The 22,518-nt window shown below is 46.8% G+C and overlaps 1 protein-coding gene across 2 annotated transcripts in view; it reads left to right on the top strand.

Annotated features, from left to right (window-relative positions):
- LOC134932184 (uncharacterized) overlaps positions 1 to 22,518 on the top strand; it is a 234,945-nt gene that overhangs the window by 72,907 nt on the left and 139,520 nt on the right. For both annotated transcript variants that reach the window (XM_063926365.1, XM_063926366.1), the window contains 5 exons: positions 217 to 428; positions 2,432 to 2,660; positions 3,412 to 3,491; positions 6,124 to 6,199; positions 17,898 to 17,962. In XM_063926365.1, the coding sequence (XP_063782435.1) occupies positions 217 to 428; positions 2,432 to 2,660; positions 3,412 to 3,491; positions 6,124 to 6,199; positions 17,898 to 17,962 (662 nt within the window). The remainder of the gene's footprint in view (positions 1 to 216; positions 429 to 2,431; positions 2,661 to 3,411; positions 3,492 to 6,123; positions 6,200 to 17,897; positions 17,963 to 22,518) is intronic.

The following is a 22,518-nucleotide window of genomic DNA, read 5'->3' as shown; positions in this document are numbered from 1 at the left end:
TAAGGCCCATTGTTCAATGGTTGTTATGAAATCATTTAAATATGGAAACATTGAGAGGAAGTAGATGTCATATAACCTTTGTTTCTGGTTCCATAAATTTCTTGATATTATAGAACATATCACAGCACATTGGTTGTTTTCTTCTCTTTTTTTGTTTTTCTCTTATTTTAATAAGGAATTCTTTGTAAATTGATTGAAGCAATATATTCTGACCAGGTAAATGAGAAGCTAACAATAGATTTGGGACAAACACAGCAAAGTCTTCAGAGTGCCCTAGAGGAGCTACACCATACGCAGGCAGAGCACAAGATCTCCAGCAACCTTGCAGCTGCCCTGGAAGTTGAACGCAAACAACTCCTAGAGGAGAAGCAAATGCTAATGGCCGCTATGGAGAACGATGAGGAGAGCGAGAGTGTCCAGGAGCTCAGGTGACATGGGGCATCAGAAGCAGAATTAAAAATAATCAATGTAATTGTGATATTTGTATCACTGTTATTAAGAGTAACCATATTTACACTCCGTTAAAACAGGGAGCAGGGCAACCTGTATAAGAAACACTAGTAGACACTGAAATGTTATATTACAGCTAATGTAACAAATAATATTGTTGTAATGGTGGCTGGCAGATAATTAAAGATAGGTGGGTAATGTAAGAATTTATATTTATGATATTGATAACTATAACATGAAAGTTGTAAATAATTCATATTAAGATATACTGTATGTTTAAAACATTAAATAAATATTTTAAATACTATTGTTGTAATAAATGTCTCATTAGGATGGAACTATGGGGCTAATTCAGATGTGGATGGATTAGCTATTGCTGTTGCTTCCTTGGAAGCAACGATGATAGTTCTGAATGAAAATCAAGGAGACATCTATTACAAGTAGACCCTTCCTGCTGCAGTAGTGATCCGAGCTGCTTTCTAGGACACAGGCATCGAATCACTACAATATCATCGGGCGTCGTGCGAGCTGCCTGTCGCAGTTTCTTGTAAGAGGACAGGAAACCTCAGCATAACGACAGAGATCCTGGCCTCTTTCCTTTCCCTATATGGTAGTGATACACCTCCATTTTCACAAATGGAAGCCCTCCCCACACCTAAACGGCATCAGACTGTCAATCACTGACAGCAGGATTGTAGCAGGAACAGTTTGCGCAAACACAGATCGGGTCCTTTACATGCGCAAAGAACTGATAATCAGTACTTTGCTGCATGAGAAGCAATTACAACCGGACCTGAATGAGGTTCTATACTTACTATCAGTGTCTTGTCACTGTAACAAATAGTGGAGTAGATGTATAAAGCCTGGAGAAGGGATAAAGCAGTGCTAAAACAGTGATAAGTGGAAGGAGATAACGCACCAGCCAATCACCTCCTAACGATCATTTTCCAAACCATAATGATTGGCTGGTGCGTTATTACCTTCCACTTATCACTTCTTTAGCACTGCTTTATCCCTTCTCCAGGCTCAATACATCTGCTTCAGTGTTTCATAGATCACAAGCAGGGCCCTCTTCCCCAATGTGCTTTTACATCTCTAACGTAACCTACCTTCTTTTCAACACTCCCTTTGACAGCACGAAATCCCTCGTTTTTTTGCCACCCTGATACCTATTTCAGTGTTGTCTGCTGACGCAGATATGTTTATATACCCTGTACTTGTCCTATATTGTATTGAATTGTAAGTCACTGTCTTCTTGTTTTGGTTATTTTTTTATGTACTGCCATGTTGGGCCTTATAAATAAAGGATAATAATAATAATAATAATAATAATAATAATAATAATAATAATAATCTAGTTTATTCTAAGGCCGGTTAGTTAAAGCCTGGAACAAAAGTGACCTGGCAGATGTGCCAGGCTCTCATAGATAGGGCTGAAACACACTACCCGGCTGTTGCCGGCCGGGAAAAAGCCGGACGGCTTTTTCCCGTGCCGGCATTGTAGTTAACAGTGTGAGGGCTAGGGTTCCTTCACACTGCACGGCCCCGGCCCGGCTGCCGGGTTGCAGCCGGGTCTCACCACTGGAAGGTCCGGCGGCCGGGCGGCCGCCGGGCCGTCTTTGCAGCCAGTAAACCATGTGTGTGAAGGGGAGCTTTCACACACAACGGTTTTTTCTGAAGCCGTGTCTGATGCTGCGCATGCGCACAGCATCACACACGGCTCAAAGCCGTCCTGTGTGACAGACACTGCCGGTTTCTCCCGGATGGCAAAAAGCCGGACAAAGCTTGTCCGGCTTTTTGCCATCCGGGAAAAACCGGAGTGTGTGTTACAGCCCTTATGCAATGGACCAGCCTTCACAGCAAAGTCAAACCAGTTTTAAAAGCAATAATGTTTCTAAAATACTGCCCTTCAAATAATAAAGAACTCAGACAATCTTGTATCGATTTATAAATGTTTACAACAATTGTCTGTGACTTTCAGAGCTTTGCAGACACAAGCACAGGAAGAAAGAGACAAACTACATGCCCGTTGCAATGAGCTGGAGTTAACTCTGGAGCAAGCACATGAGCAATTAGGCTCCCAAATCCAGGAGCAACAGCAGGTCACCCTGTACTGGAAAGAAAGATGGCAGCAGACAGCTGTCAACTTGAAGAATACAGAAGAGGTGTTGGAGCAAGAGAGAGCTCAGTGTCAGAAAGCTGCTGATAAGGTTTGAACTCCTTTGATCCAGGACAAGTTATAACCATGTTATGAATTGTGTTTGAATGCATTCATTTAGTTTAAAGAAGTGGAATTTAAATAAGAAAATTGGCATCAAACTTTTCATTATTTAACCCAGCTATTACTCAGACCCGTATTGTGCTAAGTCACAAGATATTTAACTGAGGTATCCCAATTTTACCAATGTCAAATATGTGTGGAATCATCTGTCTCCTCTTACCTTTCATGTTGCTGTATGGAAGGGTCTTAGATTGGAGTGTATAGGAAGGATCTTGGGCATCCTGGTACACGTAATCGAGCTGGAATTGGTAGCATGTACTCCAAATGCTATATAGAACAGAGCCATTGTGTGTGTGTGTGTGTGTGTGTGTGTGTGTGTGTGTGTGTGTGTGTGTGTATACAGTATATAAAGTACATATATTGTACACAGAATAAATCATAAACTTGTATGATTTGTAAATCTCGTACTAAAGAATATCAGGAAACTGAGACTGGAATTTATGAAAGTAAAGAAAAACAAGTTCAAATCTGAGCTATTGGAGAATATTGTGATCATTAGGAATGCCACTTCTTCCCCTTACATAAATGTTACCAATGAATGTCAGGTCTATGACAGGTAGGAAAAGGCGTCGCTGAGAGAGTCAATATGACATACCTTAAATCACAATGTTTCCTTCTATGCCATATATGCCATTTATAACATATTATAACATATATACCTCATTCCGCCCTTTCCCTAGAATACAGAGTTATTGCAGGATTGTGAAATGTTTCAGGCAGACAATGAGGAGCTCTCTGAACTCAGATCGGCTGTGAGCAGGTTGGTTATAGATGATTACATACAGAATAAAGCTGCCACTCGTACCATTATCATTGGCTGTATCACAAAATTGGTCTGATTAACTGAGCATTGATAGCTAGAATGAGATGCTTAAGGAAAAGGGGCCGATTCTGATTCAAACTCAAAAGCCCAAGCAGCAGCTTCTGTTGGCAGTCACTCATCAGCGAGTTTATACACACTGTATGCTGATACAAACTCCTTCCCTTGTGCACATGCATTTTGCCAAATGTGCAAGGACTGAGACACCTTAGTGTCCATGCATGCTGTAATATTGGGTGTGGTATGGAAGGTAGATAGTAACTAGGTCGACAGTGTCTAGGTCGACCACTATTGGTCGACAGTAACTAGGTCAACAGGGTCTCTAGGTTGACAGGGTCTTTAGGTCGACATGGTCTAGGTCAAAAGGTCGACACGATTTAAAAAAAAAAATGTCGTTCTCTTCGTAGAGTGACCGGGAACCCCAATTAGTGCAACATGTCCCCTCGCTTGGCTCGCTTCACTCGCCATGCTTTGGGCAAGGTTAACGTTCCAATCGTAGTCCACATGGATTATTAAGTATGAAAAGGTTCAAAAAAAGAAAAAAATCGTGAAAAACTCATGTCAACCTTTTGACCTGTTGACCTAGAACATGTCGACCTAGAGACTCTGTCGACCTAGAAACCCTGTCAACCTAGTTACTGTCGACCAATAGTGGTCGACCTAGATAGTGTCGAGCTAGTTACTGTCGACCTAGAGACCGGATCCCGTAATACTGACTGGTGCATCCTTAATCGCACCATTTATACTTGGTCGCACCATTTAAACTTGCATCAGCCCTCTGGCAGGTGCTGTTTCTCCATCTGGCTATGTACTTTTATGCAGTTGGCTGTGCATCAGCCCTATGGCAGGTGCAGTGTCTCCACCTGACTATGTCCTCCTATGCCTGTGGCTGTGCATCAGCCCTATAGCAGGTGCAGTGTCTCCACCTGACTATGTCCTCCTATGCCTGTGGCTGTGCATCAGCCCTATAGCAGGTGCAGTGTCTCCACCTGACTATGCCCTCCTATGCCTGTGGCTCTGCGTCTGGGAACACAGCCACTTGCACGCCCATTGAACTGAGCATTTTGTCATGCACTACTAGCCACCTCTTAACCATCACTTTTCTGCTACATTTCTTATACTGTCTGTCCTGACCACAACAGCACCTCTGTGTAATATAGGGGTGGGCAAAATACGGCCCGCGGGCCGAATGCAGCCCCCGAACCGTTCCTGCCCGGCCCGCTGCCTCCCACCAGCATGCAATGGTAAGCGACCCGACAGGCTGAGCGGCTTGTCATTGCACTGCAGTACCTCTGAAGCTGCCGGCGCCGTTGAGGAAATCCTGGTCGTGGGTCTTGCTGGTCGCGTCACGGGATGTGTCGCGTCAGCCGGCCTGCATTACAGGTGTTGGGGGTGTGGTCGGTGTTGGGGGTGGCCAGATCGTGGATGCGAGCGGCACAGCACACAGCACCCTAATCTGGTAGTTTTGTAAAGGGGGGCTGGTAATTTAGTACAAAGGGGTGAGGGAAGGGGGGGCTGGTAACTTTGCCCAGGGAGCATGGGAGGGGGGAGAAGCTGGTAACTGTGTACAGTGGGGATAGGGGGGGAGAGGCTGGCAACTGTGCCCAGGAAGGTTATGGATGGGGGGGAGAAGCTGATAACTATGCACAGGAAGGGATGTGAGGAGGGGAGGTGAGCTGGTAACTGTGTCAAGGAAGGGATGGGAGGGAAGGGGGGATGGGAGCTGGTAACTGTGTCCAGGGAGGGAGAGGAGCTGATACTATTATTGATAACAGCATAATACTGGAGGCTGTCCCCATTATATATATACTAAATACTTAGTACATCTCTCCCATAGGGCCTAATTCAGACCTGATCGCTGGGCTGCGTTTTCGTACTGCCTGCGATCAGGTCTAAACTGCACATGCGTATGCACTGCAATGCAAAGGCGCGTCGGTCCTCAGCGCCGGGCAGCGACATGATGGTGCGAAAAAAGCGATCGCATGGGCGATCACAAGGTGACTGACAGGAAGAGGCCGTTTATGGGTGGCAACTGACCGTTTTAGAGGAGTGTCCGAAAAAAACGCAGGAGGATCCAGGCGTTTGGAGGGAGGGTTTCTGACGTCAGCTCCGGCCTCGATCATCACACTGGAAAAGTAAGTCCCTGGGCTGTGCAGAGATTGCACAAACTCCTGTTTGTGCAGCTCTCTGCACATGCGATCGCACCCCTTCTCAGCGAATTCCCCCTCTCCCTGTAGGCGGTGACTACCTGATCCCAGGGATACAAAAAACGCACCCTAGCGATCAGGTCTGAATTAGGCCCATAATGTGGAAAGGGGGGTACGGCCCTCCGATATTCACTGGAAAGTGTTCGGTGGCCCCCCAGCTGAAATAATTGCCCACCCCTGGTGTAATACATTTGCCATAGGGAGAATCAGAAATTTTCGGCCATGAGAAGTTGCAAAAAGTTACTTAACTACTTGAGTATCAACCTTGCATGCGGATGGCATATTGAAAACGTTGTTTGTTATACTTAGACACAAAAGGAAACATTTTATTGAAAATGTTTTACAGAAGTTTTTATGGTTTTCAGATTAAAAGAAGAGAACAACCAGTTATTACAGCACAACAAAGCACTGGAGCAAAAACAGCATCTACACAACTCCTTGGTAAGGCCAATAGATAAGTACTATATGTCCATGACACTGAGACGAAAGAGCATGTTAAGGAGCCGAATTTCATATCTACAGTTCTAAAATATTATCAGCAGATTATGGGGCATATTTACTAAAGTGTTGGTTTATAGTACTGGCGATGTTGTCCATAGCAACCAATCAGATTGTACTTGTCATTTATCTAGTACCTTCTAGAAGATAATAGCTAGAATCTGATTGGTTGGTATGAACAACATCTTGAGTTCTATAAACCCACATTTTAGTAAATATACCCCTTTTTTAGGATTTTCTTCTGAAATAGTCAAAAAGATTGTTTAATCTTTCTAAATCTGCTCTTGTCAATGAGAAGAGAATGTGAAAGCAGCACTGAAAGTACAATACCATCATCACTAAAGCTGGATACACACCTTTTTGATCACTCAGCTGATCGGGTAAACGCTCCCAATTAGTGCTGTGTTCTGAGTTTGACCCCTGTGAGCCCCATACACACTGTGCTAGAAATAGCTCAGTATGTGGGGGCTTCTATGGGGCTGGGAGGTCGGGCCAACAAATATTAAAGAGTACATGAGATGTGACCTCTCGATCACAACCGTTGCAGGAGCGTTGTAAGCTGTTGATGGTTAATGTTCCTGCAACAGACCTGCATACACACCTATACAATTGTTGGCCCATTCACCTGATATCGAGTGATTAGGCCATAGATTGTACAGCCTTTCATTTTCATCTTTGTGTAATTTCTCGTCAGCAATGAAAAAAATCCAACAACACAAAAACAAAGAGCACTGATATGTTTATTACCCTTAAGGAAAAAATGAACCAGTGTTTTAAAAAAATGTTTTATATGGCTTAAAGCTAGCAGTTTAGATTTTCAATTTAGGCTCCAACCCTTCTGCATTCCTAAGTAAAGCAAAGTAGAAAAGTCACTGCACCTCCCCACACACACATAAGGGTATATTTACTAAAATTCGTATTTTTCCGATTGAGGTTAAAGTTCAAACACGAATGACATCGAAAGTGTACATTTGCAACTTTTTGAATTTATTATGACTAATTAACTAAGCTGTCGTATTCTGCATTTTCGTATTTACCGATGTCGATGTCATTCGTATTTTTTGGCAGTGTTTTACGGGAGTGAATTGTAAAACACTGCCGACTTTAACACAATGAATCTTGGCCGGATCTGTGAGATCCGTGCTGGGCTTCATTGTGCACCTTTCGTAAAAAATAAAACATTGTTAAAAATGTAAAAAAAAAATGCGTGGGGTCCCCCCTCCTAAGCCAAACCAGCCTCGGGCTCTTTGAGCCGGTCCTGGTTGGAAAAATATGGGAAAAAAAGTGACAGGGGTTCCCCCATATTTAATCAACCAGCACCGGGCTCTGCGCCTGGTCCTGGTTCCAAAAATACGGGGGACAAAAAGGGTAGGGGTCCCCCGTATTTCTGAAACCAGCACCGGGCTCCACTAGCCAGATACATAATGCCACAGCCGGGGGACACTTTTATATTGGTCCCTGCGGCCCTGGCATTACATACCCAACTAGTCACCCCTGGCCGGGGTACCCTTGAGGAGTGGGAACCCCTTAAATCAAGGGGTCCCCCCATCCACCCAAGGGCCAGGGGTGAAGCCCGAGGCTGTCCCCCCCATCCAAGGGCGGCAGATGGGGGGCTGATAGCCTTTTTGACAAAATGTGAATATTGTTTTTAGTAGCAGTACTACAAGTCCCAGCAAGCATCCCCCGCAAGCTGGTACTTGGAGAACCACAAGTACCAGCATGCGGAGGTAAACCGGGCCCGCTGGTACCTGTAGTACTACTACTAAAAAAATACCCCAATAAAAACAGGAGACACACACCTTGAAAGTAAAAGTTTATTACATACATCCACACCACCAAACATACATACTTACCTATGTTCACACGAGGGTCGGTCCTTTTCTCCATGTAGAATCCATGGGGTACCTGTTTGAAAAATTATACTCACATAATCCAGTGTAGATCGGTCCTCTTCTGTTCTATTTGTAATCCACGTACTTTGCAAAATAAAAAAACGGACACCCGACCACGCACTGAAAGGGGCCCCATGTTTTCACATGGGACCCCTTTCCCCGACTGCCAGGAACCCCCTCTGACTTCTGTCTAAGAGGGTTCCTTCAGCCAATCAGGGAGCGCCACATCGTGGCACCCTCCTAATTGGCTGTGTGCTCCTGTAGTGTTTGTCAGGCAGCACACGGCAGTGATACAATGTAGCGCCTATGCGCTCCATTGTAACCAATGGTGGGAACTTTGTGGTCAGCGGTTGACCGAAAGTAACCTCACCGCTGACCACAAAGTTCCCACCATTGGTTACAATGGAGCGCATAGGCGCTACATTGTATCACTGCCGTGTGCTGCCTGACAGACACTACAGGAGCACACAGCCAATCAGGAGGGTGCCACGACGTGGCGCTCCCTGATTGGCTGAAGGAACCCTCTTAGACAGAAGTCAGGGGGGGTTCCTGGCAGTCGGGGAAAGGGGTCCCATGTGAAAACATGGGGCCCCTTTCAGTGCGTGGTCGGGTGTCCGTTTTTTATTTTGCGAAGTACGTGGATTACAAATAGAACAGAAGAGGACCGATCTACACTGGATTATGTGAGTATAATTTTTCCAACAGGTACCCCATGGATTCTACATGGAGAAGAGGACCGACCCTCGTGTAAACATAGGTAAGTATGTATGTTTGGTGGTGTGGATGTATGTAATAAACTTTTACTTTCAAGGTGTGTGCCTCCTGTTTTTATTGGGGTATTTTTTTAGTAGTAGTACTACAGGTACCAGCGGGCCCGGTTTTCCTCCGCATGCTGGTACTTGTGGTTCTCCAAGTACCAGCTTGCGGGGGATGCTTGCTGGGACTTGTAGTACTGCTACTAAAAACAATATTCACATTTTGTCAAAAAGGCTATCAGCCCCCCATCCGCCGCCCTTGAATGGGGGGGACAGCCTCGGGCTTCACCCCTGGCCCTTGGGTGGCTGGAGGGGGGGACCCCTTGATTTAAGGGGTTCCCACTCCTCCAGGGTACCCCGGCCAGGGGTGACTAGTTGGGTATGTAATGCCAGGGCCGCAGGGACCAATATAAAAGTGTCCCCCGGCTGTGGCATTATGTATCTGGCTAGTGGAGCCCGGTGCTGGTTTCAGAAATACGGGGGACCCCTACGCTTTTTGTCCCCCGTATTTTTGGAACCAGGACCAGGCGCAGAGCCCGGTGCTGGTTGATTAAATATGGGGGAACCCCTGTCACTTTTTTCCCCATATTTTTTCAACCAGGACCGGCTCAATGAGCCCGAGGCTGGTTTTGCTTAGGAGGGGGGACCCTACGCATTTTTTTCAACAAATTTAACACTTTCCCACCCCTTCCCACTGATAAACATGCACGGATCTCATGGATCCGTGCATGCCTATCAGAACACGGTAAAAAAAAGCAGGTCTGTTTTATTTTAGCACTTTTTTACGATTTGCATTTTTTCACGGCAGTGTTTGGCTATTGCCGGCAGTGTTTGTGAATTACACTTTTTAGTAAATGACCGAGTTCTACCAAATTTCAGGCGTATTTGACCAATGGTGTATTGATTCGTAATTTTTTTCTTTGAGTTCCAAAAAAATACGAATGCCCTCATCACTGCCGTGATTTGAGTTTAGTAAATTGCCGAGATAACACTTTGAAGAAAAAACACCATCTCGGTCAAAATCGGGACCTTAGTAAATATACCCCATAGTGCCTAATTCAGATCTGATCGCTGCTGTGCGTTTATGCACAGTGGCCGATCAGATCCGAACTGCGCATGCGTCTGAGCCGCAATGCCCAGGCGCGTCAGACGGCTACAACGGGCATCGGCGGCCAGCGGGTGGGATGGTGTGATGGATCGGGTGTTCACAAGGTGATTGACAGGAAGAGGCCGTTTGTGGGTGACAACTGACTGTTTTCAGGGAGTGTCCGGAAAAACGCAGGCATGCCCAAGCGTTTTGAGGGAGTGTGTCTGATGTCAGCTCTCAGCCCGATCAGCAGGATTCAATCGCACTGGAAGAGTAGGTCCTGGGCTGCGCAGAGACTGCACAAACTGATTTTTAGCAGCCCTGCTACACATAGGAACGCACACTTGCACAGCGAAAATACACTCCCACTGTAGGTGGCGACTATCTGATTGCAGGACAGCAAAAAACGCAGCCCAGCGATCAGATCTGAATTAGGCCCATAGACCCTAAATACTTCAGGTCTTTATCCAAATGTGGTCCCGTCATCACTCAAAAGCTATCTGAGCACCTGCAACACAGATAACCCTGAATTACAGTAAGTTATAAGAATGTCATCATAAGTGTTACACAAGGGGGTGAATTTACTAAGGTGGGAGATTTTTAGAACTGGTGATGTTGCCCATAGCAACCAATCAGATTATATCTATTATCTGCTAGAAGCAGCTAGAAAAACGGTAAGTAGAATCTGATTGGTTGCCATGGGCAACATCACCAGTTCTAAAAAATGACCCACCTTAGTAAATTTACCCCCAGGTGACTGGAAAATACAATTTCTCTAACGTCCTAGTGGATGCTGGGGACTCCGTAAGGACCATGGGGAATAGACGGGCTCCGCAGGAGACATGGGCACTTTGAAAGAATTTAGATTCTGGTGTGCTCTGGCTCCTTCCTCTATGTCCCTCCTCCAGACCTCAGTTTGAATCTGTGCCCGGACGAGCTGGTGCTGTTCAGTGAGCTCTCCTGAGCTTGCTGTAAGAAAGTATTTTGTTAGGTTTTTTATTTTTAGGGAGCTCTGCTGGCAACAGACTCCCTGCGTCGTGGGACTGAGGGGAGAGAAGCAGCCCTACTCTCTGAAGATAGGTCCTGCTTCTTAGGCTACTGGACACCATTAGCTCCAGAGGGATCGTACACAGGATCGCACCCTCGTCGTCCGATCCCAGAGCCGCGCCGCCGTCCCCCTCGCAGAGCCGGAAGACAGAAGCCGGGTGAGCATAAGAAGCAAGAAGACTTCGAAATCGGCGGCAGAAGACTCCAGTCTTCACTGAGGTAGCGCACAGCACCGCAGCTCTGCGCCATTGCTCCCACACACACCTCACATACTCCGGTCACTGTAAGGGTGCAGGGCGCAGGGGGGGGGGGGGGCGCCCTGGGCAGCAATTGGGACCTCTTTGGCAAAAAGTACACATGTATACAGTTGGGCACTGTATATATGTATGAGCCCCCGCCAAAAATTGTACATTGAAGTGGGACAGAAGCCCGCCGCTGAGGGGGCGGGGCTTCTTCCTCAGCACTCACCAGCGCCATTTTTTCTCCATAGCTCCGCTGAGAGGAAGCTCCCCAGGCTCTCCCCTGCAGATACACTATAGAAGAGGGTAAAAAGAGAGGGGGGGGGCACATAATTAGGCGCAAAAACATAATATACAGCAGCTACTGGGTTAACACTAAGTTACTGTGTGATTCCTGGGATATATAGCGCTGGGGTGTGTGCTGGCATACTCTCTCTCTGTCTCTCCAAAGGGCCTTGTGGGGGAACAGTCTTCAAAAAGGGCATTCCCTGTGTGTGTGGTGTGTCGGTACGCTTGTGTCGACATGTTTGACGAGGAAGGCTATGTGGAAACAGAGCGGGAGCAAATGAATGTGGTGTCTCTGCCGACGGCGCCGACACCTGATTGGATGGATATGTGGAAAGTTTTAAATGATAATGTAAATTTCTTGCATAAAAGGCTGGATAAAGCTGAAGCCTCAGGACAGTCAGGGTCTCAGCCCGTGCGTGATCCTATGTCGCAGAGGCCGTCAGGGTCTCAGAAGTGCCCACTATCCCAACTTGTTGACACAGATACCGACGTGGATTCTGACTCCAGTGTCGATTACGATGATGCAAAAATATAGCCAAAATTGGCTAAAGCCATCCGTTATATGATTATAGCAATTAAGGATGTGTTGCACATCACAGAGGAGACCCCTGTCCCTGACAAGAGGGTGCATATGTATGGGGAAAAGAAGCCGGAGGTAACTTTTCCCCCTTCACACGAGCTAAATGAGTTATGTGAAAAGGCTTGGGAATCTCCAGATAGAAAACTGCAGATTTCCAAACGGATGGTTATGGCGTACCCCTTCCCGCCAACGGACAGGTTACACTGGGAATCCTCCCCTAGGGTGGACAAAGCTTTGACTCGCTTATCCAAGAGGGTAGCCCTGCCGTCACAGGATACGGCCACCCTCAAAGATGCTGCGGATAGAAAGCAAGAGGGTACTCTGAAGTCCATTTATACGCATTCGGGTACCTTACTGAGGCCAGCGATCGCGTCAGCCTGGGTGTGTAGTGCTGTAGCAGCATGGACAGACACCCTGTCTGAGGAAATTGATACCTTAGACAAGGATACTATATTAATGACCCTGGGGCATATAAAAGACGCTGTCCTATATATGAGAGATGCTCAAAGAGATATTAGTATACTGGGTTCTAGAATAAATGCTATGTCGATTTCTGCCAGAAGGGTCCTGTGGACTCGGCAATGGACAGGTGATGCCGACTCAAAAAGGCACATGGAGGTTTTGCCTTACAAGGGTGAGGAAAAATTATTATCTCGGACCTGGTCTCCACAGCTACAGCTGGAAAGTCTAATTTTTTGCCATATGTTTCCTCACAACCTAAGAAAGCACCGTATTACCAATTGCAGTCCTTTCGATCACAAAGAGGCAAGAAAGTCCGAGGTGCGTCCTTTCTTGCCAGGGTCAGGGGCAGAGGAAAGAAGCTGCACAACACAGCTAGTTCCCAGGAACAGAAGTCCTCCCCGGCTTCCACAAAATCCACTGCATGATGCTGGGGCTCCACAGGCGGAGCTAGGCCCGGTGGGGGCGCGTCTCCGAAATTTCAGCCACATGTGGGTTTACTCCCAGTTAGATCCCTGGGCGATAGATATTGTGTCGCAGGGATACAAGCTGGAATTCGAAGAGATGCCCCCTCACCGATACCTCAAATCGGCCCTGCTAGCTTCCCCCCTCGAGAGGGAAATAGTGCTAACTGCAATTCACAAATTGTATCTTCAACAGGTGGTGGTCAAGGTTCCCCTCCTTCAACAAGGAAGGGGTTATTATTCGACCATGTTTGTAGTACCGAAACCGGACGGTTCGGTCAGACCCATATTGAATTTAAAATCCCTGAACATATACCTGAAAAGGTTCAAGTTCAAGATGGAATCGCTCAGAGCGGTCATCGCAAGCCTGGAAGGGGGGGATTTTATGGTGTCTCTGGACATAAAGGATGCATACCTTCATGTCCCCATTTATCCACCTCATCAGGCGTACCTCAGATTTGTGGTACAGGATTGTCATTACCAATTTCAGACGTTGCTGTTCGGTCTCTCCACGGCACGGAGAATATTTACCAAGGTAATGGTGGAAATGATGGTACTCCTGCGGAAGCAAGGGGTCACAATTATCCCATACTTGGACGATCTCCTCATAAAAGCGAGGTCAAGAGAGCAGTTGCTGATCAGCGTAGCACGCTCTCTGGAAGTGTTACGACAACACGGCTGGATTCTAAATATTCCAAAGTCGCAGTTGATTCTTACGACTCGTCTGCCTTTCCTGGGCATGATTCTGGACACAGACCAGAAAAGGGTTTATCTCCCGATCGAGAAGGCTCAGGAACTCATGACACTGGTCAGGAATCTATTAAAACCAAAACAGGTGTCGGTGCATCACTGTACGCGAGTACTGGGAAAGATGGTGGCATCATACGAGGCCATTCCCTTCGGCAGGTTCCATTCGAGGACTTTCCAATGGGACTTACTGGACAAATGGTCTGGATCACATCTTCAGATGCATCGGTTAATCACCCTATCCCCCAGGGCCAGGGTGTCTCTCCTGTGGTGGCTGCAGAGTGCTCACCTTCTCGAGGGCCGCAGATTCGGCATTCAGGACTGGGTCCTGGTGACCACGGATGCAAGCCTCCGAGGGTGGGGGGCAGTCACACAGGGAAGAAATTTCCAAGGTCTGTGGTCAAGTCAGTAGACTTGCCTTCACATCAACATCCTGGAACTAAGGGCCATATACAACGCCCTACGTCAAGCGGAGGAGCTGCTTCGCAACCAACCGGTTCTGATTCAGTCAGACAACATCACCGCAGTGGCTCATGTAAACCGCCAAGGCGGCACAGGGTGGCGATGGTGGAAGCCACCAGAATTCTTCGCTGGGCGGAGAATCATGTAAGAGCACTGTCAGCAGTGTTCATCCCGGGTGTGGACAACTGGGAAGCAGACTTCCTCAGCAGGCACGAGCTCCACCCGGGAGAGTGGGGACTTCATCAAGAAGTCTTCACGCAGATTGTAAGTCGGTGGGAACTGCCACAGGTGGACATGATGGCATCCCGCCTCAACAAAAAGCTACAGAGGTATTGTGCCAGGTCAAGAGACCCTCAGGCGATAGCTGTGGACGCACTGGTGACACCGTGGGTGTTCCGATCAGTCTATGTATTTCCTCCTCTTCCTCTCATACCCAAGGTGCTGAGAATCATAAGAAAAAGAGTAGTGAGAACAATACTCATTGTTCCGGATTGGCCAAGAAGGACTTGGTATCCAGATCTGCAAGAAATGCTCACAGAGGACCCGTGGCCTCTGCCTCTAAGACAGGACTTGTTGCAACAGGGGCCCTGTCTGTTCCAAGACTTACCGCGGCTGCGTTTGACGGCATGGCGGTTGAACACCGTATCCTAGCAGAAAAAGGCATTCCGGATGAGGTTATTCCTACGCTGATAAAGGCTAGGAAAGACGTGACGGCCCAACATTATCACCGTATATGGCGAAAATATGTTGCTTGGTGTGAGGCCAGGAATGCCCCTATGGAGGAATTCCAGCTGGGCCGTTTCCTCACCTTCCTGCAGTCGGGAGTGACTTTGGGCCTGAAATTGGGATCCATTAAGGTCCAGATTTCGGCCCTGTCCATTTTCTTTCAAAAAGAGCTGGCTTCTCTACCTGAAGTTCAGACGTTTGTGAAGGGAGTGCTACGTATTCAGCCTCCTTTTGTGCCCCCGGTGGCACCTTGGGATCTTAACGTGGTGTTGAGTTTCCTAAAATCACACTGGTGAACCACTTAAAACCGTGGAGTTAAAATATCTCACGTGGAAGGTGGTCATGCTATTAGCCTTGGCTTCGGCTAGGCGTGTGTCAGAATTAGCGGCTTTGTCACATAAAAGCCCCTATCTGGTTTTCCATATGGATAGAGCAGAATTGCGGACCCGTTCACAATTTCTGCCAAAAGTGGTGTCATCCTTTCATATAAACCAACCTATTGTGGTGCCTGTGGCTACTCGTGACTTGGAGGATTCCGAGTTACTGGATGTGGTCAGGGCTTCGAAGGTTTATGTAGCCAGAACGGCTAGGGTCAGGAAAACTGAGTTGCTGTTTATCCTGTATGCATCCAACAAGCTGGGTGCTCCTGCTTCAAAGCAAACTATTGCTCGCTGGATCTGTAACACGATTCAGCAGGCTCATTCTGCGGCTGGATTGACGCTGCCAAAATCAGTTAAGGCCCATTCCACTAGGAAGGTGGGCTCTTCTTGGGCGGCTGCCCGAAGGGTCTCGGCATTACAGCTTTGCCGAGCAGCTACTTGGTCGGGTACAAACACCTTTGCAAAATTCTATAAGTTTGATACCCTGGCTGAGGAGGACCTTGTGTTTGCTCAATCGGTGCTGCAGAGTCATCCGCACTCTCCCGCCCGTTTGGGAGCTTTGGTATAATCCCCATGGTCCTTACGGAGTCCCCAGCATCCACTAGGACGTTAGAGAAAATAAGATTTTACTTACCGGTAAATCTATTTCTCGTAGTCCGTAGTGGATGCTGGGCGCCCGTCCCAAGTGCGGACTTCTTCTGCATTACTTGTATATAGTTATTGCTGCAATAAGGGCTATGTTATTGTTGCATCAGGGTTGAACTGATGCTCTGTTGTTGTTCAGACTGTTGACTAGGTAAGTTTATCACAAGTTATACGGTGTGATTGGTGTGGCTGGTATGTATCTTGCCCTGGATTATCAAAATCCTTTCCTTGTACTGTCAGCTCTTCTGGGCACAGTTTCTCTAACTGAGGTCTGGAGGAGGGACATAGAGGGAGGAGCCAGAGCACACCAGAATCTAAATTCTTTCTTAAAGTGCCCATGTCTCCTGCAGAGCCCGTCTATTCCCCATGGTCCTTACGGAGTCCCCAGCATCCACTACGGACTACGAGAAATAGATTTATCGGTAAGTAAAATCTTATTTATTTCAGTATCACCAATAATTTAGACCCTAGTATTTTTCACCTGTCATAGCTAGTGTGGCAGTCCCAGTGTGCCTCTTTCATCACAGTTGCTCCCATCTCACTCTCTGTCATCTCTGTCACCCCCTTCCCTACCAGTCTCATCTCTATACCGCATACCCCCCTCTAATTTCTGTCCCCCTATCCCTTTTCTCTTTAATCTCCTTTATTCCTCCTCCCTTTGGCTGGCAGGAGCTGTACGTAGAACTATGGGGGGTGTTGAGATTTGGGGGGGGGGGGGGGGGGCTTGCCAGCTCCAATCACTAACAGGTATCTTCCCAAACTTTCCCGTCTCTGTCTCCCACTTACCCACTCCACCTCCTTAACTGTCTCTCTTATCTCTGTCCCTCCTTTCCCTGCAACCCCTTTACGTCTCCCTATGCCTAGCCCTCTTTCATGCCCCAATCACCCTCTTTCATCTCTGTCACCCTCTGCCCCATCTTTATCCCTCATTTCCTTCTAATTTCTCTCATCTCTGACCTTCACTGCATGTGGCGGAGGGGTTGCTGGCTCCATGTGCAGGACTGGACTCAGGACACAGGGCCTAATTCAGACCTGCTGCTGTTTTTGCACAGTAACCGATCAGGTCTGAACTGCGCATGCGCTGGAGCCGTAGTGCGCCGGCGCATGCCAGACAGCCGACGGCTGTCTCAGCCCTGCGATCGCCTCTGCCTAACTGACAGGCAGAGGCGGTCGCTGGACGGGAGGGGGCTGGCTGGCAGTGTTTGGCCGCCATTTAGGGGGCGCATTCCGGGCAATGCAGGCGTGCCCGGACCGTTGGGGGATGGGTGGCGGCAGCTGCGTGATGTCACACGCAGCTACTGCGACCCTCACAGCGATGAGTAGCTCCTGCCAGTGCGCAGGAGCAGCACTGGCAGGGAGCTACTCCTAAAATACAAAAGCATCGCCGCTGTGCGATGCTTTTGTATTTGTGCGACGGGGCAGGGACTGACGTGCGGGGCGGACTAGCCATGTGCTGGGCGTCCCCCTGCATGTCTGTGTGACTGATCGTAGATGTGCACATCTACGATTAGGTCTGAATTAGGCTCACAGTCATGTGCATGGTACAGCCCTAACTGGGAGGAGAAGTGTAGCTGTGTCTAGCAGCCAGCTGTCTGTGAGAGCTGTGAGGGGTCAGAGATGTTAGACGCATGCCTTACAGTTTTATATAACAGATTTTGTCAAATTAATATAACTCATAGATTTTATAAAAATATGCCCCAAATGGTGAGAATATGAAAATATGATATCATTTTTGATTAGCTTTACCAAGCTACAATGTATCTCAGATAGGTGTACAAATAGTCGCATGGAAAATATTTTGTTTTTCTAAGAAGTGTTTTTCAGATTACAGCGCCTTTCATTGAAAAATCTCATTAATCTGCTTCCACAGCAGGAGAGCCCAGAGACTATGACTGCTCAACTGATGGACATATATAGAGAACTTCAAGAAGCTCAGTAAGTTTCTTCTCCACAACCATATTGTAGTCAAGTGACTTTCTCTAACCCAATGCCAGGAAATCATGCTGTGGGTTTCTTGCCCCCTTTAGACACTCATGGTGGAATTTAGGTATTGGTGGTCATTCCGAGTTGATCGCTAGCTGCTTTCGTTCGCAGCGCAGCGATCAGACAAAAAAACGGCAGTTCTGCGCATGCGTATGCACGTCGTACTCTTACAACGAACGATGTAGTTTCACACAAGGTCTAGCGAAGCTTTTCAGTCGCACTGCTGACCGCAGAGTGATTGACAGGAGTGGGTGTTTCTGGGTGTCAACTGACCATTTTCAGGGAGTGAGCGGAAAAACGCAGGCATGCCAGATCTCATGGCTTGGGAAATGTAGGCGTGGCTGGCCGAACGCAGGGCGTGTTGGTGACGTCAAAACAAGAACTACTTAGTCTGCAGTGATCGCAAGCTAGGAGTAGGTCTGGAGCTACTCTGAAGCTGCACAAAATTATTTTGTAGCCGCTGTGCAATCCTTTTGTTCGTACTTCTGCTAAGTTAAGATACACTCCCAGAGGGCCGCGGCTTAGCATTTGCACGGCTGCTAAAAACTGCTAGCGAGCGAACAACTCGGAATGAGGGCCATTATGCAAACGTTTAACAATTTTTTTGCTTTTCTGTATGTATAAGAGTAAAAAGTTCTGCCTTTTTTTTTTTTGCTTCAGTTATTACGCAATAATTAGGCAAGTAGAAGACACCACTATGATGAATAGAAACATAAAGTTGCTAATAGTTTACAATCTAAAATGAATGAGATTTTCAGAACCCTCTCATCCTGCTTGGCCTTATGGAGTAATTCTGCCTATCCTGTCATTTCCAAATTGTATGCTTCCACATAAGCTGCACTGTAGTCCTACTTCAACATGGATCGCTAATTAGAGATTTGCAAATGGAGCAATTATCGGATGACTGCGCATGTGTGTGGGGTAATAGCGACAGAAAATGCGTACAGATAATTAATACAATGGAGCTGCTGCTTGACAGGAAGCAGGCATTTCTGGGCAGAAACCTGACATTTTCTGGGTGTGTCAGAAAAAACGCAGGCGTTCCCAGGCGCTTTTGAGAAGGCTCTCTGACATCAGAGCAGACCACTTCCAGCCTGTCTCAGTTGCAGATTACTGGCAGCCTCACACCTACTCAGTTTGCTCAGACAGCAAACACTCTTTGATGTTCCGTGATTTGCAAGTGTACCTGCGATGCATTTGTAAATTTGCACGGGGCTTTTTTTCTTTCTGTCAGGGCGGCACATTTCTACTCGTAGACAACTGCAATTTCTCAGATTAACGATACATGTTGAATTAGGCCCTATGTCCGCTATCACAATATTGGGGTGATTCTGAATCAGACACAATGCCAATGTTCATGTGTTTCTACTGCACATGCATTGGTGTAAGCATACAGGGTCGTAAGACCGATTGAACCACACAGATTCCATACCGATGTTCTCACATTTGGGCAATTATCGGCAGGCTGCGCATGCACTGCGATCATACTGCTCATTCATAGGCAAACGCAGGGGGAGGGGGGTGTCTGATTGCCCAGAAACCCCCTTCATCTTGGCAAGTGGCTCAAATTATGACAACAATAGCAATGGTATATAATACGATTACTAGAACTGCCACCACAACATGCAGTATAAGGGACAGAGCAGAGCTGCTGCACAGCTTCTTCTGCCGAGTTTGCAGTGTGTGTGGATCTGAGTCCTCTATCAGTGCACTGGACCAGAGAGTAGCTGCCAGGAAGAAGAGACAGGAGCCTTATAATGTGTGCTTAGAAGTGCAGCACTGGTTATATTATGTTTGTGTATTTACTTATTATGTGATGTTTAACCTTTTCCTGACCACTTATCTTATTTATATGATTTGATAAAGCCTATACTATAGACCATCTATAGTGTTAAATACCAATACTGTATTCAATACAGTACACAGTGTATATAAAGACCATTGTTTACATTAACGTCCAGGGTCGTTACTGGGATCTTTTACCACTCCCTCAGACTCCAGTGTCTGCTCCAATGTTCCCAGAGTGGGAAACTGGATTGCAATTGGAAACCCCCCTCTTTAGAAATCCTGCGTTTGCCACTGTCATGTGTCAAGGTTCCTTTGAAATTGTGCTCGCAGTGAGGGTATAATCACAGAGTGATTGACAGGTAGTTGCCATTTGGGGCTGGTAATGGGAAGCTGCTGCAAAATAACACAGGCATATCATGGAGGTTTCTGGGGCGTATATCTGATGTCAGCTGCAATCAAGTAGCCTGGATCGCTACTGCCACAGTCAGTCTGCATAGCCATAGACCTACTCAAGCAGTCAATCAACCTGGTTTTGTAAATGATTGACACTTTAAAAAAAACCAGGAGAACTCTTACAAAATCACTCACTTTCTGATTATCACACCCTATTACATTAACTCCATGTTCCTCTTCATTGCATATAGGCTGTGAATGTGTACGCAATTGCGAATGAGTTTGTGATCGCCACGATGATCGTCTATTTTTATTTCTGTGTGGCATTTTCACTTGCTAACATTTGCAGTTCCGTTTCCTAGAATCGCAATTGCCATTGCGTTAGTGTACAACTCTGAATTAGGCCCTTAGGCACCTAATTGCATACATTGGAGGCCATACTCTGACATAGATTCTGCACCTACAGATGGAGCCACTCTAATCATAGCTCTCGCACCTATCGCAGAGAGTGCCTCCGTCTGGGGCGTGCGTATGTCCGTGACACGCACGCGCCCCATTCACTAGAATGGGAGTGCGTCTCTGTGCATTCCGGCAGGGCTAGGAGGACAGGACGCCTAGTCATGCCGGGAGTGCAATAATGCGGCACTAGATGAGTGAGGCTCCATCTGTAGCATGGGGCTGATGCAAATTCCAGTGGTACTTCCAATGGTTGTGACTGCAGCTGTTCAAAGTGGGCGTCCCAACCAAGCCCTTTTGCATTCAGACACATGGTTGTACACCAGAGGAAGAGCTTATGATAGCATTAGCATAAAGTAGCAGGTGCTACTACAGCAAACAGCGCTAATGTAGGGACAGCGGTGTGCAACTCAGAATCAGCCCCTATGTGTGGTAATAAAATAGCTTACATCATTATCGGCATACTTGCCTACTCTCACGGATTGGCCAGGGGACAACCAAAAATCATTCAGAGCTCCCGGCCCCCGCACGTCCAAGCAAGTCTCCAAGAATAATATTTGTGGTAGGTAGTAGGTATTTACTCAAATATATACCGTGGTAGGTATTTACTCAAAGGTTGGTTAATGTCACAGAAATATTATATAAAACCTTATGAAAGGTCCTTTTAGGACAATGATAGGAATTCTACATTAAAAGAGACTATAGTGGGACATTGTACCACTGTCTCAAATAATGATTTCACTGTATTATTATCTGGAGAAGAAACAAATGTATCATTTGCAACCATAGGACTAAACCTGGCAAACAATTGTAACATATTCTGTTAACATTGTGACCACTAACTGGCAACACTGTGAGAGAAATACAACACTCTCAAGATTGAGTTTTGAGGAATACAATATCTTGCACTATAAAAGTCAAATTGTCAACAATCCAGAATAAGAGACAACACACAGTATTTTTTAATACTCTTTGGGTCTAATTCAGTAAGGATTGCAAATTCTGCTAATTAGCAGAATTTGCAATCCTTTGCATAGGCAAACACGGGGGGGGGGGGGGGGGGGAGGTTCTGGTTGCCCGGAAACCCCTCCTTCTCTTGGCAATTGGCTCAAATTTTGACAATAGCAATGGTATATAATACGATTACTAGAACTGCTACCACATCATGCAAGTTAAGAGACAGAGCGGAGATGCTACACATGCCCAGCTTCTTCTATCAAGTTTGCTGTGTGTGGATCTGAGCACTCAATCAGTGCACTGGACCAGAGAGTAGCTACCAGCAAGAAGAGACAGGAGCCTTATCAAGAGGTGAAAGAATGTGTGCTTAGAAAGTGTAGTACTGGTTCCATTGTGTTAGCATATTTATTTATTATAGTATGTTTAGCCTTTTTCATGACCACTTTTCTTATTTATATTATTTAAATGTTTGATACAGTCTATACTATAGACTGTCTATAGTGTTACATATTAATACTGTATTCCATGTTCTGCAGAGTGGTAGACTGTGGATTTCATTTGGAAACCCCCCTCTAGAAATCCTGCATTTGCCACTACTTTGGATCGCATGTTGGGGGCCTCCCATCACAGGGCAAGGCTGCGCAGCATGCTGACCGCCCCCTTGATAAAGCAGAAATTGAGATCACATTGCAATTTCTGCTTCTTCACAGAAATTAGGGATGCCTCCTGCCGGCACAGCTTAGCTGCTCCCGCAGGAGGCCCGCCGCCATATTCCTGATCGCAGCGGCTGCGTGTGACGTCACCCCACATTTACAGTCCACGCTCCTGCAACGCTCCGTCTCCACCTAGGAACGCCTCTGCCTGATTGACAGGCAGAGGCGTTCGCAATTGCTGTGGGCAACCCACAGAAAGTG

The sequence above is a fragment of the Pseudophryne corroboree genome, chromosome 6 (assembly GCF_028390025.1).
Source record: "Pseudophryne corroboree isolate aPseCor3 chromosome 6, aPseCor3.hap2, whole genome shotgun sequence".
NCBI classification, from domain to species: Eukaryota; Metazoa; Chordata; class Amphibia; order Anura; family Myobatrachidae; genus Pseudophryne; species Pseudophryne corroboree.
The sequence above is the reverse complement of the archived record's forward strand: the minus strand, read 5'-3'. Positions and strand labels throughout refer to the sequence as shown.